Source organism: Nannospalax galili, unplaced genomic scaffold, assembly GCF_000622305.1.
Source record: "Nannospalax galili isolate Female #2095 unplaced genomic scaffold, S.galili_v1.0 scaffold18, whole genome shotgun sequence".
In the NCBI taxonomy this organism is placed as follows: domain Eukaryota; kingdom Metazoa; phylum Chordata; class Mammalia; order Rodentia; family Spalacidae; genus Nannospalax; species Nannospalax galili.
The window spans coordinates 8,261,189-8,276,313 of record NW_008346548.1 but is presented as its reverse complement, the minus strand read 5'-3'; the positions used below and the strand labels follow the sequence as shown (position 1 = coordinate 8,276,313).

Genomic DNA, 15,125 nt, shown 5'->3' with positions numbered 1-15,125 from the left:
AAGAAATGCATTGTTGTAACAGATGGAATTCTGGGATCTCTATGTATCTAATTTACTCATGTGTTTTGAGGAGCTCAAGACTGACTCCTGAATTTATCATTTCTCCTACCCAATGTTATGACTCAATGAATATAATATCTATTTTAGAAAGGACAATTTATTGATTGCTCAGCCTAAATGGTACATCTATATTACTCCCTCCAAGGTTCAGAGAACATCATGGAAGAGGGTAGAAAGAATATAGCAGCCAGAGGGAGGAAGTGATAGAATTCTGTGGAATGCGGTTTTCCAGACATGACATGGCCTTGCACTTACAAACTAACAACAGTTGCGATTATCTGCATAAGACCTCTACATAATTAAGCCTTTCAATATTCAGTCATTGATGAGGGATGAGCTCATAAGGTGCCACCACTCCCTGAGGTCTATTGTCAGTTAAGGGTTGGAGGGACATATAAAATTAAAGAAGACGTCATGAATTTGATAGGGAGTGGGGTGTGGAACAGGAGGGGAAGTTTGAAGGGGAAAAGTGGAAGGTGGAAATGATGATATAAGTACAGTACTCATGTATGAAACTCTGAAAAAAATAAAAATTTAAATTAGATAAGGAAGAAATAAAATAAATAAAATAAAAAGGCCCCCCAGTTACACTTTCTTAGAAAGGAGAAGTGTTATACTTTAAGAAATCCCTGAATGCCTTAAATTAAATTCTCATCATCATATATGAGGCAGCCCCTGGGCTTTGTGCAATTTCCCTTCCAACCACTGATACAAAAAAATCTGAGGAATTACATAAGTACTTGCCACTTCTCCTTAGCAGATCCAATTTGTACTATATATCCCATAAGTGAATTGGTATGCTCTCTAAAGAATATCCAGATAATCAAGATTCCTGAGACATATTATAGAAGGCAGAAATAATAATTTTGAGGAAAGACTGTGAAGTTTTATGCCTGTTCATTCTTATAAAAAACTGCATTTGATCTCATCTGCTGATGTATAGTGAGAAAAGTTTCAATAAAGCAATAACTGTTTAAGAAATCCATTAGATTGTGCTGATTTTGCACTAATCAAAGTTACCGATAGCAATGCAGCTGTGATTGAAACCATTACTTACTTAATTTTACAATAATTTTAATATTACCAGCTTTGATCCATCTTGTTTTTTGTAGAATCCACACAACAGAATAAAACAGGAATATATTATTGACTACTGCAAGTGTATCATCAAATTATTCAAGTCTAGCTAGTCTATTCTATGTTGCTCCTTTGGAGATGCATCATTTTTTCTGACAACAATCTTAATAGACTGAGAGTTTCCAGAGAGAGTTATATTCTCTGAACCTGCTGTGCCTCTAAATATAATGTCAGGAAACCAGTAGGTTTTATTATCAAAATACTAATAGGAGTATTAATATAATAGGAGTATTAATCCAAATACTAAGCAGATCAGTCCAAATTAAACATTTTAAAAAACTAGATACATTACATATAAATGGATCTATTGGGAGCTTAGTCCTGGGTTAAAACTGATTTATCACCTGGTTTTAGTTCCATACAACTTACCACTAATTGGAGAATGACAATACTGTTTGGATTTATCAATATTATGCCTGATTTTCCCTGATAGATAATTGACCTAAAAATGGTTTCCTCTAAAAATGATTGTAACACCTCAATAATTAACACATGTATTTATGAGGACATTTCAGAATCTTTCATCAAGGGAAAATGAATTTCTGAACTGACATATCTAGAAGGTTGATGGTGTGATTTTCCATGTGAGTGGAAAGAACTAAACTACTCTTGATTTTTTTTCTGAATATACAAATCAAACAAAATCCCAGTCAGCTGCCCATGTAATTTTGTTCCTAGAAACATCATGATAAATTAGCTAGTACCATAGATTCAAGCACTGCCACCCCAGACTTGTTACAGTCATTTATGTCCATACTGACAGATGGTTCAATATTGCCACCTGGCCTCTCCCAATCTATGATATTTAATCATAGACATTATGGAGACTGGCTCTTTGCCATTGTCTCCTACTTCCAACAAAGGCCTAAAAAGGATGTCCACTACCCAGCTTTGCAAATATGTTACTGCCTTTCTGGAGTTCCTTATTAGGTTAAGTAGACACAGTGTCCTTAAAGGCCCCTGGGGAGCCATCAAGAAGCAACTTACTTGGGCATAGAATATATTCTTTTTTAATACTTTTAGTTCCTGAGTCTTCTAATTCCTTCTTTAATACTGAATCCAAAAGATATGGTTGTTATCTTGTAATACTATTTTCTAATAATGGCTCTGGTTAGCAAATGAGATGATGGAAGCAATGCAATTGGTTTCCTTATAAACAGTTCTTAAATCTAATTTTAGTATAATTGTACAATTTATCCTAGAGGTGCAAGCATTAAGAGTTCCTTTTTTTTTTTTTTTTTTTTGATAGACAGCAACTCACTATGGAGCCTAGGCTGGCCTAGAACTCGCTATGTAGAACAGGTTGTCTTCAAACTCACAGATTGCTTGAGTGCTGGGATTAAAGGCATACAACACCACAGCTGATCTTAAGAGTTCCTTTAAATATATATTTTTTAAAATTAATTTCTAAATTTTATTTTATGTGTCTGAGTGTTTTGCCTGCATGTATATAAGGCCACTGGGTGCCATGCAGTGCCCATGGAGACCAGAAGAGGTTATCAGATCTCCTGGAACTGGAGTTATGGACCATTGTTAGCCACCATATGGGTGTTGGGAACCCAATCAGGGTCCTCTGAAAGAGTAGCCAGTGGCATCAAAGGAAACTGTTTTATACCTGAATCATTATAATCATCATTATTTCATATCAGCTAAGCAACACAAATACTTGATCTCTCAATGTCTTACCTTTCTAGCAGCCCCTCATCCTAATTACTCACAGGAAAATGTTCAAGTAATTGTGATGTTATTTTATGATTGGGTTTAATACCATTCAACTTGGTACTTTCAATAGGTTCTTTGATTTTAGAAAGAAGACAATTCAATTCTAAATAAATCTAATCCCCTAGTCTAAATCTAGGAGTCAGAAAACTTTTTATGTAAACGGCCAAACAGTAAATATAGACATTGAAAGCCATGTAGTCTGTTTCACAGATGCTTAGCTTTGTTCTTTATGCAAGAAAGTAGCCACAGACATTGTGATTTACTATTATCTAAACCAGAGTTCTATGAAAGCAAGCGTGAGGCAAGGCTCACGTGCTAAATTTTCACAAAAAAATATACTCTCTGTATTGTAATACTAAAGAAAAAGTAAAATAAAAGCAAGATGATTCAATATTATTATGATCATTATTATTTCATTATTTCAGGGGGAGAAGCATAAAAGACATCTACAGTCATTTAGCAGGTGTTTCATCAGTATAGACCTGTAGCATGTCTCTAATTATGATTGAGAGCAACCCAGTCAAAGGAGGGCAGGAGAAGAATTTATTTATTGTCTCTTGTCTGACATTGGTTAACATTTCTCCATGGGAAATTAACATCTCTCTACTACAGAGTTACATCATTTGATCCCTTCAGCAACAGCTAGGGGAACTTGATGGCATACCTTATGTTGTGGCATACCTTCTGAATCCACTAAATGAGAGCAATCAGAGATGCAGGATAAGGCTAGTAAACTTCAAGAAGTAGCACTATAAGAAGTTAATTAACCTGCCAAACCTGAAGTGAAGCAAACAGCAAGGCATCTTGGAGACAAAGAAAACTGGGAGAATCCAAAAAGATGGATTCATCACTATATCCCATACAGGAATCTCTCAGTACAAGACAGCCTTTTGTTATTTGAGAGATTGATGCAGTGTCCTTAGAAATATCTCAGGGGAAAAGATGGCCTATTTTTTACTCTATGATACTATCTTGCTTTGGTAGAAACCCTAATGGCAATATTTTCTTAATTTATATTTTTATGAGTTTTTGTGCATTTCACATAATAGATCTTAATCAAATTTAGACACCCTCCCTGATCCATGCCCCCACAGCAGCCCCCAATTAGAATTTATACATTCTGTCATATATGTTAAGGCCTAGCCAGTCAACTATTTGTACTCAGATGTCCCTCAGTGCAAGTTAGTCCACTGAAGTCTAGTCAGCCTATCTAGAGTCACTTCCTTAAAGAAGATCAGCTCTCCGTCAGCCAGCAGTAATCAGTTACCAATAGTTCCTGAGCTAAGGTTGGGGCTTGCTGCCTATTTCCTCAGTTCTATGCTGAGTTTTTTGCTGATTGAGTCAAATGGGTCTTGGGCATGCTTTCACCATTGTTGCAAGTTCATATGAGCAACTTTCTACTCAGCAGCCTATGCAAGTTTCTTTAAAATTCACCACATACTTGGGCTTAAAACAAACCTCAACAAATACCAAAAAATTGAAATAATTCCATGCATTTTATCAGACCACAATGCAGCAAAGCTTATAATCAGCAGCAAAAGAAGCTCTAGTACCTACACAAACTCATGGAGATGAAACAACACACTCCTGGATATGAATAGGTCAAAGAAGAAATTAAGAAAGAAATAAAAGTATTCCTGGAATTAAATAAAAATGATAATACAACACAATAAAACTTCTGGGATACTTTAAAAGCAATCCTAAGAGGGACATTTATAACTCAAGGTGCCTACATAAAAAAAATTCAGAAAGAGCACGTGTAAATGACTTAATAGTATAACACAAGACTCTGGAAGACTGCAAGAATAAACCAAACTCAAATAGAGCAGAAATTAATGAAATAGAAACAACCAAAACAATACAAGGAATCAATAAATCTAAGAACTGGTTCTTTGAAAAGTTAAACAATATAGGCAGAAAGAAAAAAGTGCAAATCTAATTTAACAAAATCAGAGATGAAAAGGGAAACACCACAAAAACTTCAGAACATTATAAGGGAATACTTTAAAAATCTATACTCTATTAAATTTGAGAATCTAAAAGAAATGGATGAATTTCTAACTTCACGGAAACCCACCAAATTAAACCAAGAAGAGATTAATACTTAAACAGACCCATAACAAATAATAAAATTGAAACAGCAATATAGAACCTCCCAACTGAAAAAAAAAGTCCAGGTCCAGATGGATTCATAGCAGAATTCTACCAGACATTCAAAGATCTACAACCAATACTTCTTAAATTATTCAAAAAGATAGAAACAGAAGGAGAACTCCCAAACTCTTTATATAAAACCAGTATCACTCTAGTATCCAAAACAGGTAAAGACACAGCAAAAAAGAAAACTAGGCCCATGTCCTTAATGAACGTAGATGCAAAGATTCTGAACCAAATACTTGCAAACTGCATATAGACACACATGAAAAAGATTATTCACCATGATCAAGTTGCCTTTTTTTCCAGAGATGCAGGGATGGTTCAATATACATAAGTCAATAAATGGAAAAAATCATATAAATGGACTTAAGACAAAAATCACACGGTCATCTCGGGTGCAGAAAAAGACTTTGACAAAATACAACATGCATTCATGTTAAAAGTCCTAGAGGGAATTGGACTGGAGGGAGCATACCTCAACATAATTAAAGCTATGTATAACAAAACCACAATCAACATCATTCTAAATAGAAAAAATCTGAAAGCATTCCCATTAGAATCAGGAACCAGACAAGATTGTCCACTATCTCCACTGCTTTTTAATATAGTGTTTGAAAATCTTGCTAGAGCAATAAAAGAGAAGGAAATTAAAGGGGGATTAATTGGAAGAGGTCAAGTTACTATTTGGAGATAATATATGTAAGAGATACCAAAATTCCTCTAGAAATAATACTTTCAGCAAAGTAGTAGTGGGATATAAAATCAATTTACAAAAATCAGTAGCATTTCTATATATCAATAACAAGCAATCAGTAAAAGAGTACACAATGAAACCCTCCAAGTCACAATAGCCTCAAACAAAATATCTAGAAGTAAACTTTGTTTCTGTTTTCACTTTATCATCAAGTATTGAAGGGAAGCTTTCCTCTTCAAGTTGAATTCATTGTAGAAATTCAAAAATGTTTAAATAGGAAAATCTATTAAAATATTTCAACAAATTAACAAATAAGAGATAGTTATCTTGATACATGTAGAAACCCATTTAATGAAATTCACCACCATTTATAATTTAAAACTTTTAGAATACTAGAAATACATGGAAACATTTTTGTCCTTTTTTGTGGTAGGGACAGAATATAGGGTCTCAACTTGTTAGGTAAATCCCCAAATCCAGGAAGAAATCATTTACACTAAAGACTGTGCTAGTTCTTGGCCAACAAAAAAAATTAAGATACATATAACTATCAATATTGGGAAGGAAAAAAGCCAAAAAGTTATCTACATTTGTCATACTTTCATAAATGGGCTATGCCAGAGATTCTAAGTCAGATATTTTTAAAACAATAATGTCTTCAGTTTTGAAAAACAGTGACAATATTTTATATGCTAAAAATCAACTATTATCAAACTGACTAAGAAAATGAAGTGAGGGATTGGCAAGCTGGCTCAACTGGGCACAATCACTTGCTGCTGAGTCCATTGACCTGAGTTCAATCCAAAGAACCCACAAGGTGAAAAGAGCAAACTAACTCCACAAAATTTTCCTTCAACTTGTACACACACCCGTGACAGGTTCATTTACACTGGCAGCACATAGACACAGAGACAGAGACAGAGACAGACAGAGACACACACACGCACACACACACATACACACAGAGTCTAAATAAGTGTTTAAAAAGAAAGTTAAGTCATAACAGCTATAAATCTACAATGTATAGAGATTTAAGCTACCAAAAGATATTTAAGACTCATGGAAAATATTATAGTTATATAAAAAATATAAAGGAAAGCAAAAGCCAAATATATTGTGCTCATAGATGGAACAACCATATCTAAAATTAAATTTTCTCTAAATTATACAAACAACGTCCCTGAAAATTATATGAAACTTAAAAAGATGATTCTAAAATTCACATAATATAATAAAATAAAGGGTCATAAATAGCCAAAGTGATTGAGAAGAAGGGGATCAGCTTGTCTTCTGTTCAAACAATTTGCAAGTTGTTATAACCTATAAATGTGTCATTAGTACAATAATAGATACAATGAACAACCAAGGAGAAATCTCAGACTTGCTAAAATACAGAAACTTGACACATAAATGAGAAGTCTTGCAAATCAGTGGGAAGCTAAATCTAATAAGCAGATTAATTAGATATACAAAATAAAAGTATATCCCTATATCAAATTAACATACAATAAATTATGCATAAATTTAATTGTGACATGCAGCTCTTTAAAATTAACAGAAAAAGTAGGGTTATATTTTTTTCAAGAAGGGAAAGACATCTGGGCATGGTAACTCACATCTTTAATCCCAGCACTCTAGAGACAGAGACAGGTGGATCTCTGGGAAATGAAAGCCAACCTGGTCTACATAGTAAGTTCCAGAAAAGCTGAAGCTACAGGGAGACCCTGCCTCAAAAAAAAAAAAAAAAGAATCAAATAAAATGACTGAAAACATTGAATATAGAAAAATCAAAACCTTGTATGTGACGAAGATAGAAAAGCTGAAAAACCGGCCTACAAGAAGTTAAATACAAGAAGTTAACAGATTTATTCTGAGTTATATACTAATAGTCTGTAGAGCCACAATTCAAACAATTCAGAGTAGTATTCTGGCATCAATGTCCATTTATTTTTGCATTCTTTTTTGTCAGTAATACAATCATCACACACCATATTCTTTCATAGAATTTGAATAATACAAACAAAACAGGAATACCTTTTATCATTTTTCTCAATCTCATCTCTGTTTCCTCCCCAGATTTGTATTTATTCTTTTAGGCTGTTTTTCTGGGGCATGCAGTACATAAAACTAATCCAAATGCATCATTCAAGTGGTTCTACACCTTACTACTTTGCAAATTTCTTTTTAAAATGTGCCTTAAAGAACTTTCCACTATGAGCGTTTTGGCATTAATTTACTCAACCTTCTATTAATAGACATTCAAGTTGCTTTATTATTTTGCTCCTTATCCACATAACTTGTATAAATATGTGAAATAGATTAGGTAACAATTAGAAACATGTCTTAAACGTCTATGATACTGTTTCTCATAGCAGTACATACATATATGTCAGCATCCTATTCCAATGCTTTTACTATTATTTATTAATAGTTTAATTTTTAGCATTTTGCCAGTCTGATTAGAAAGTGGTACATTTCATTTTCCTGACTACTAGTAAGGATGTCTTCTCCTCATTTCCAAACTTTGCTTGCTAGAGTAAAACTATGCTTTCAATTCTTTTTTATACAGACTTCTTTTATTTATTTATTTATTTATATGTGTGTGCATGCAGGTGCTGGGGGGGGCGGCAGAATAGGGTGCTGCTGGATCCCCTAGAGATGGAGTTACAAGCTTCTGTGAGCCACCTGACATGTGTTCAGGGAACCAAACTCCAGTCCTTTGCAAGAGCAACAAATGGTCGAACCATTGAATCCTGAAACAGGATTTTATTGTTGCTTAAAGTATTTTTTTTCACCTTTACTTATTTCCTTTGTGTGCATGTATGTACATGTAAGCATGGAGTTGAGCACACATATGGAGGTCAGAAGACAACCTGGGGACTCACTAAGCTCTGGTTGTCTCCTTCCATAGCGTGGGCTTGGGGATTGCTGCAACTTAGGTGTAGGTGCCTTTACCACTGAGCCATCTCACAAGCCCTACCTGAATTTCTTTCTTTATTCCTTCCTTTATTCCTTCCTTCCTTCCTCCTTCCCTCTCCCTCTCCCTCCTTCTCTCATTCTCTTTTTTCTTTTTCTTTCTTTCTTTCTTTTTTTTTTTTTTTTTTTTTTTTTTTTTGTTGGTCTTTTTGATGCAGGGTCTCCCTGTAGCCCCAGCTGACCTGGAACTCACTATGTAGAGCAGGCTGGCCTCAATCTCACAGAGATCCACCTACCTCTGCCTCCCAAGTGCTGGGATTAAAGCATGTGCCACTATGCCTGGCCCTTGCTTTCTTATAGCTACCCTTTCTACTATACTTACATTCATATTTCTATATACTTATAGAACATTTTATTTCCTGATTTGTTAACTGAACGTTTTCTATTGATTTCTTATCACAAAAGACATGGATGCAATACAAGTTCTTTATATTCTGTACATTCACTACTTGTCTATTACAAATAGAAAATACTATCTCCCACTTACCTACCTGCATCTTGCTGCAGCATTTCTTAAAGCTTTAGATTTTATGTATGAATGTGTCTCTAACTTCATGGTGACAACCTATATCCTGTAAGTTTCTCCAAATACTTTCTACTGTGAATGATACTCGTGTTTTTCAAACTGGATAGCCAACTATCTAATGCTGTTTATTCATAAGTTAATCATGCCCCAAAGTATCTTCTCTAAAATTTACAACATTTTTTCAAATGCCTGAAAGATTTCAGGAATATCTACTAAAATAGCATTAGTCTTCTCCTCCTATACCCTTGTACCAAAAATCATATTGTGTTTCTTTTTCAAAAATGTCTTGACTACTCTTAAATATTTTTTTCTGGTAAATTTTAAAATAATCTTGTGCATTCTTCAAAAATAAGCTCTGACAGTACCTGGTTGGAATTACATTGTATTTATAGATCAATTTAGAGACATTTAATGTTGTTTAATCAGGCAGATTTGCCTTCTGAGTTCAATTATTGTTAGACTGAGTAACTGAGTTCTTATCCTTTGAAGGTAAGTACTTTATTAATATTCTGCATGGTACCTAGAAAAATTATATATTTTACAAGAGATTCATAATAATTTTTAGATATTGTTATGTTATTAACTGTTTCATAATCAAAGGCAAATTATGAAATAATCAAGGTGAACAGGGACTATTTCTCTAATCTCATAGTGTGTTGGTTACTTATGCATAGCTTTGCCTAATATATCTGTGATACCTACTAACAGAAGAAAAGATTTATTATGGTTCATGGTTTCAGAGGGTTTAGTCCACCATAGTCCAGAGGACGAGGCAGAAAAGAGCAGTTCATATCATGGAGGGTCAGGAAACAGAGACAGTACATATAGGGAAAAAAAACAGGGCAGAAATACCTCCAAGGACCCCCCCCCAGTGGTCTACTTCCTCTAACTAGGCTCAGTATCCTCCTTCTGCCACCTTCCAATAATACCATCATATTAGGAGACCTCATGCCAGAGCCCTTACTATCTAACTGTCCCCAGAAACTCTGTCACAGACACATCCAGAGGTATGCTTAACTAATTCTTTTAATTGCTCTAAAGTTTAAGTTATGGCATTTTTAAATCCAGTTAAGTTGATAATTATAGTTATAATATATATAGTATATATATAATATATAGTATAATAGAGAAATATTTTCTATATTAGTACATATTTATAAAATCAAAATTATCTAATTTATGTTACTGAATATTGGTCATTTGTCAACATCAAAACTGAGTAACAGAGGCATGATTAATAATACGTTAGTTAAATTCAATCTAGAATATTTCAAAATAAAAGCTACTCTCTGTTACCTTCCAGAATTAAGTATCAATTTAGCATCAAGGCTTAACTTAAACTTTAGAGCATCCATAGCATGAGTCATTCATTTATTTGTTCACTTGTTCATTCATAATTTCAACAAGTAGTAACTTTAGACGCCATTGAATGCTACAAATTGAGCTAGTTGTTATATATCAAATAATAGTTAGAAATATTTTTTCTAAGAATAAGGAAAATAAAAGCAAGATTAATGGTAGCCTACTTACTTTCCCTTCATCTCTTGGACTATCACTTAAATGTACAACTGGACCTGGATGAGTCTTGGTGGATCTGTTAAATCAATTAAACACAATAATTAAAAAGTAAATATCAGAAATGACAGAAATTAAGATCATACTGGAACAAACTGCCAATATTGTGGGGTTAGGTCTCAGAGTCACTTGAAATTTTGACTGTTTTTATGAACTACCTTTGTTCTTCCTATTAGAGAAGTCTGAGTTTAAAATTTTTTATGTGTATGGTTTTTTATTTAAAAAAATAAAATTTGATAACAAAGCTCTGCAAAAAAGAGTACTTTGCATTAAATATTTGGCATCTATGAGTCCTTGAATAATTTTAATGAAATATTTATACAAACAAATGCTAAAGCCACAAGGCTGACACAATAAAACTATTCCAACCAAAGTGTAAAGTACTTACCTGATTTAATATTTCCCTTGACATGAAATTTCCTCTAACTTTGCCCCTGAAGAAAAGTACAGTGACATCTTGTATTTAAAAAGAAATGCTCTAGTGACTTTTTAGTGAAGCCATCTTAGAGAAAACAGACTAGGTGCAGAAATTTAATTCATTTATTATGTCTAGTTTATCTTACTATCTAGTGTAATCAATAATAAATAACTAGGTGTCTAATAGCATCCTCTTAAAAGGACCTTGTCAATTTGACTTATTCTATTGATTTTCTGGCCTGTTTTCTTTACAATATCTAATTTAATATATGATTATTGAATATGAGTATGTCATGGCTAAATATGATATCTTCTGACATGTCTAGAGAGTTATTTCTAAATTTTCCACAATCCTTTTCATGATACAGTTGTGCCTGGTTAATCCTACTGTGACAGAATTGATAGACTTCTACTTCATTCTCAAGCATACATGAAATCCATGAAGACCCTGTTCAAAACAATAAAGACTATTCAAATCTTAAGAACTAATTTAAATTAGAAAAAAAAGTGATAATGAAGTAATGCTGAGTTAGTTCCCGTTATACTAATTCCTGGGAGTGACAAAGAGGAATACATGCACACACACACACACACACACACACACACACACACACACACACACGATGTTGCTCAATTCTAAGAACAGATCAATCCCATTCATAGCTATATTTTCTTATCTAACAATGGAGATAGTACCATGGACCTTAATGAGTAACTATGAGGATTAAAAATTATATATATAGAGTACTTAATTTAATGGCAAAACATAGCACATATTCAATAGTATGTATTGTGATTGTTATGACAGTTGAAAATCAAAATTCCTTTTTGTATTCTAGAGTATATTCTTGAAAAAGAAAGTTACATGAGGTTACAATGGAAAGTTTCTAGTGTTTTTAGTTCTTTATATGCTCATACCATGTGTAACATACCACTTACACATAAGTGTGGTGTTCTAAGAAAAGTTTAAATGTTTCTTAAGTCCAAATTTTTCAAATGGGCTTCCAAGGCCATTTGTGCCTTGATACCCAACCCCCTCAGCTTTAGCTCTTTAGCTCTTTCCATCTTCTCCCCTAGCCATTACATTTAAAAACTACTTAAAATTTGTAGACATAAAAATTCACATTTCATCCTTTAAACAATGTTCCCTCTGCCTGAGACACTGTTGCCTGCATCCAGATTCTTCATTCATCTAACTCAAACTCATCAGAGTTCATCATAGCCATACTTCTCTGAGGCCCTAGGTCTTTATTAGGTTTCTTTCTTATGGAGTACCACATTATATTTTCAATAATTCCCAATTACTTTTTAATGTAACTGTGTCTTCTCAAATAATAGTGCTCAATGAATTTGTTTGATAACCAGAAACCTCAACTTGTCACTTAATTCTGATTTTCATTACCAAATTTTAATTATATGTAGAAAAAAATGTTGAACTTTTACAAATGCTAATGCTGAGACTGAAGAGGTGACGCAGCTGTAGGAGCACTTGATGCTCTTGCTGAAGATCCAGGTACAGTTCTCAGTACCCACAGGGTGGCTCACAACCATCCATAATTCTAGTTCCAGGGTATCCAATACCCTCTTCTGGCCTGCACAGACACTGGGCACCCACATGATACACACACACACACACACACACACACACACACACATATATATATATATATATATATGCAGGCAAAACACACATACACATAAAATAAAAATAAATATATTGTGTTTATTTTAAAAAAGAAAACATATTGGGTGTGGTGGCATACACCTTTAATCCCAGTACTTGGGAAGCAGAGACAGGTGGATTTCTGTGAGACTGAAGCCAGCCTGGTCTACACAGCTAGTCCAGGTCAGTGGGGGCTACAAGGCTATAGAATACAGAGAGACCTTCCTTCAAAAAGATTTTTTTAAAGGAAGAAAAAGAAAGTATGCTAATACTGCTATTTACATGCTATAGCCTAGAATAAACATTTCCCATATAAATATTTTTAAATCTAATTTTATCAAAATCTAATGTGAAGAGAGCAGCAACCAACATGAATGTACAGGTATCTCTACAGTAGGATGAGTTCTTTGGGTATATGCTGTGGTGGTTTAAATGACAATGTCCCCTATAGGCTCCAAGTATTTAGACGTTTTGTCCCCAGTTGGATATGTTGTTTTGGGAGGTCTTAGAAGGCATGGTTATGCTGGAGGAGGCACATCACTGGGGGTGGGCTTAGAGAGTTCTTTAGCCTTGCCAGATCTCAGAGTTGCTATCTTGCTTCCCTTGCCTGATTGAAGATGTGAGTGCTCAGCTTTCTGCTCCTGTTCCAGCCACCTCTGCCACCATGCCTTCCCGCCATGATGGACTCTTGCCCCTCATAACCATAAGCTCAAATAAATGCTTCCTTTTATAAGTTGCTTTGGTTAATGTTTCTATAATAGCAACAGAAAAGTAACCATTACAGTAATTGGTACCAGAGAGTGGGCTGTTGGCTGTGAAGAACCTGACCATGTGAGTTTTTTGAGGAATGTGGGAGATTAAGTTTGGACTAGAAGAGTGGTTGATTGCTGTAAGCAGAGCTTAACAGACCATTCTAGTAGGAAAGAAAGAGTGCTGGAAGAAAGGAGTGCTGAGAACAAAGTAGTTCCAGAGGTAAATAAGGACTTACACAGCAATTGGGATATTCTGACAAAGAGTTTGGCTAGAGTCTGCCCACAGCCAAAAAGCTTGACTGAGGCTAAGTTGAAAAGCAAAGGACTAATTTCTTTCGTGGAGGATGTTTCAAGACAGCCTAACGTTGAAATGGTGGTGTGGCTACTAATGGTGAATATTATGCAGATCTACAGTGAAAAAGAGCAAATGGGGAAGAAATGCAGAATGTACAGTTTGGATTAAAAAAAAGAGTACTAGGTCAAAGCATGTGCTAAAAGAGAATCCCTTTGATAAGGAGATTGAATTGATTAAGGAAAGGCCTAGATATTTACACTTAACAATGGAGAGAGTGCTTCCAGGGCAAGACCACACCCAGTTAAGGTTCCAACTTGTGAAAGGAAAATGCTGGGGGTTTCTACTTCTAGAAAACCACTGAAGAGAAAAGCTTCTAAAATAGATAAAACAGGTTAGGGTCTATTCCAAACTTGCAGCTAAACTTGGCAGTGTTGTTCACCTGGTGCTAGCTTTAGAAGCATGAAAGATGCAACAGTGAATGGGTCATTGCTTCTTCCTCCACCGTTTCAGAGAGCCACTGAGATCAGGCATCATGCAGCAAGGATGCCCCTGAACAAAGAAAGCCCTGATAGGCCATTGTGTGAAGCTGTGAAGGTGAAGGCTGATTGGCAATGTAGACCCCAAGAAGATGTTTGTGATGTGAGATATCTACCAAGGAGAGTTGCATACAGGGAGTGGCACCAGCCCAAGAGAGATGTTTGATTCACACTACAAAGCTAGAGAGGCTGAGCCATCTAAGCCCTTTGGAGGTAAAGTCCAAGCAATTGGACATGGAGCTGCTGGATTTGATGTTTGCCCTACTGGTTTTTTGGTCTTGTTTTAGTCTGGTATTTCTCCACTATTCCTCTATTCCTCCCTTTTTGAATGGGAATGTGTATTCGGTTCCACTGTATGTTGGGAGTATGTAATTTGCCTTTTGATTTTACAGGGGCTTAAAGTTAAGATATTGCTCTGAGTCTTAGAAGACTGTAGACCCTTAAATAGTATTGAGACTGGTAAAGACTATGGGGACTTTTAAGGTTGGACTAAATGCATTTTAGATGTTAAATGATTATGAGCCTATGGGAGCTAGGGAGTGGAATGTAATGGTTTTAATGAAATAGTCCCCTGTAGGCTCCAAGTATTTGGACATTTTTGTCCCCAGTTGATGG

At 34.8% G+C, this 15,125-nt stretch overlaps 1 protein-coding gene across 1 annotated transcript in view; it reads right to left on the bottom strand.

Annotated features, from left to right (window-relative positions):
- The window catches only part of Stxbp5l (syntaxin binding protein 5 like), a 395,225-nt gene that overhangs the window by 252,112 nt on the left and 127,988 nt on the right, over positions 1 to 15,125 (bottom strand). The window contains exon 7 of the mRNA XM_008842914.1: positions 10,803 to 10,866. Coding sequence (XP_008841136.1) covers positions 10,803 to 10,866 — 64 coding nt within the window. The remainder of the gene's footprint in view (positions 1 to 10,802; positions 10,867 to 15,125) is intronic.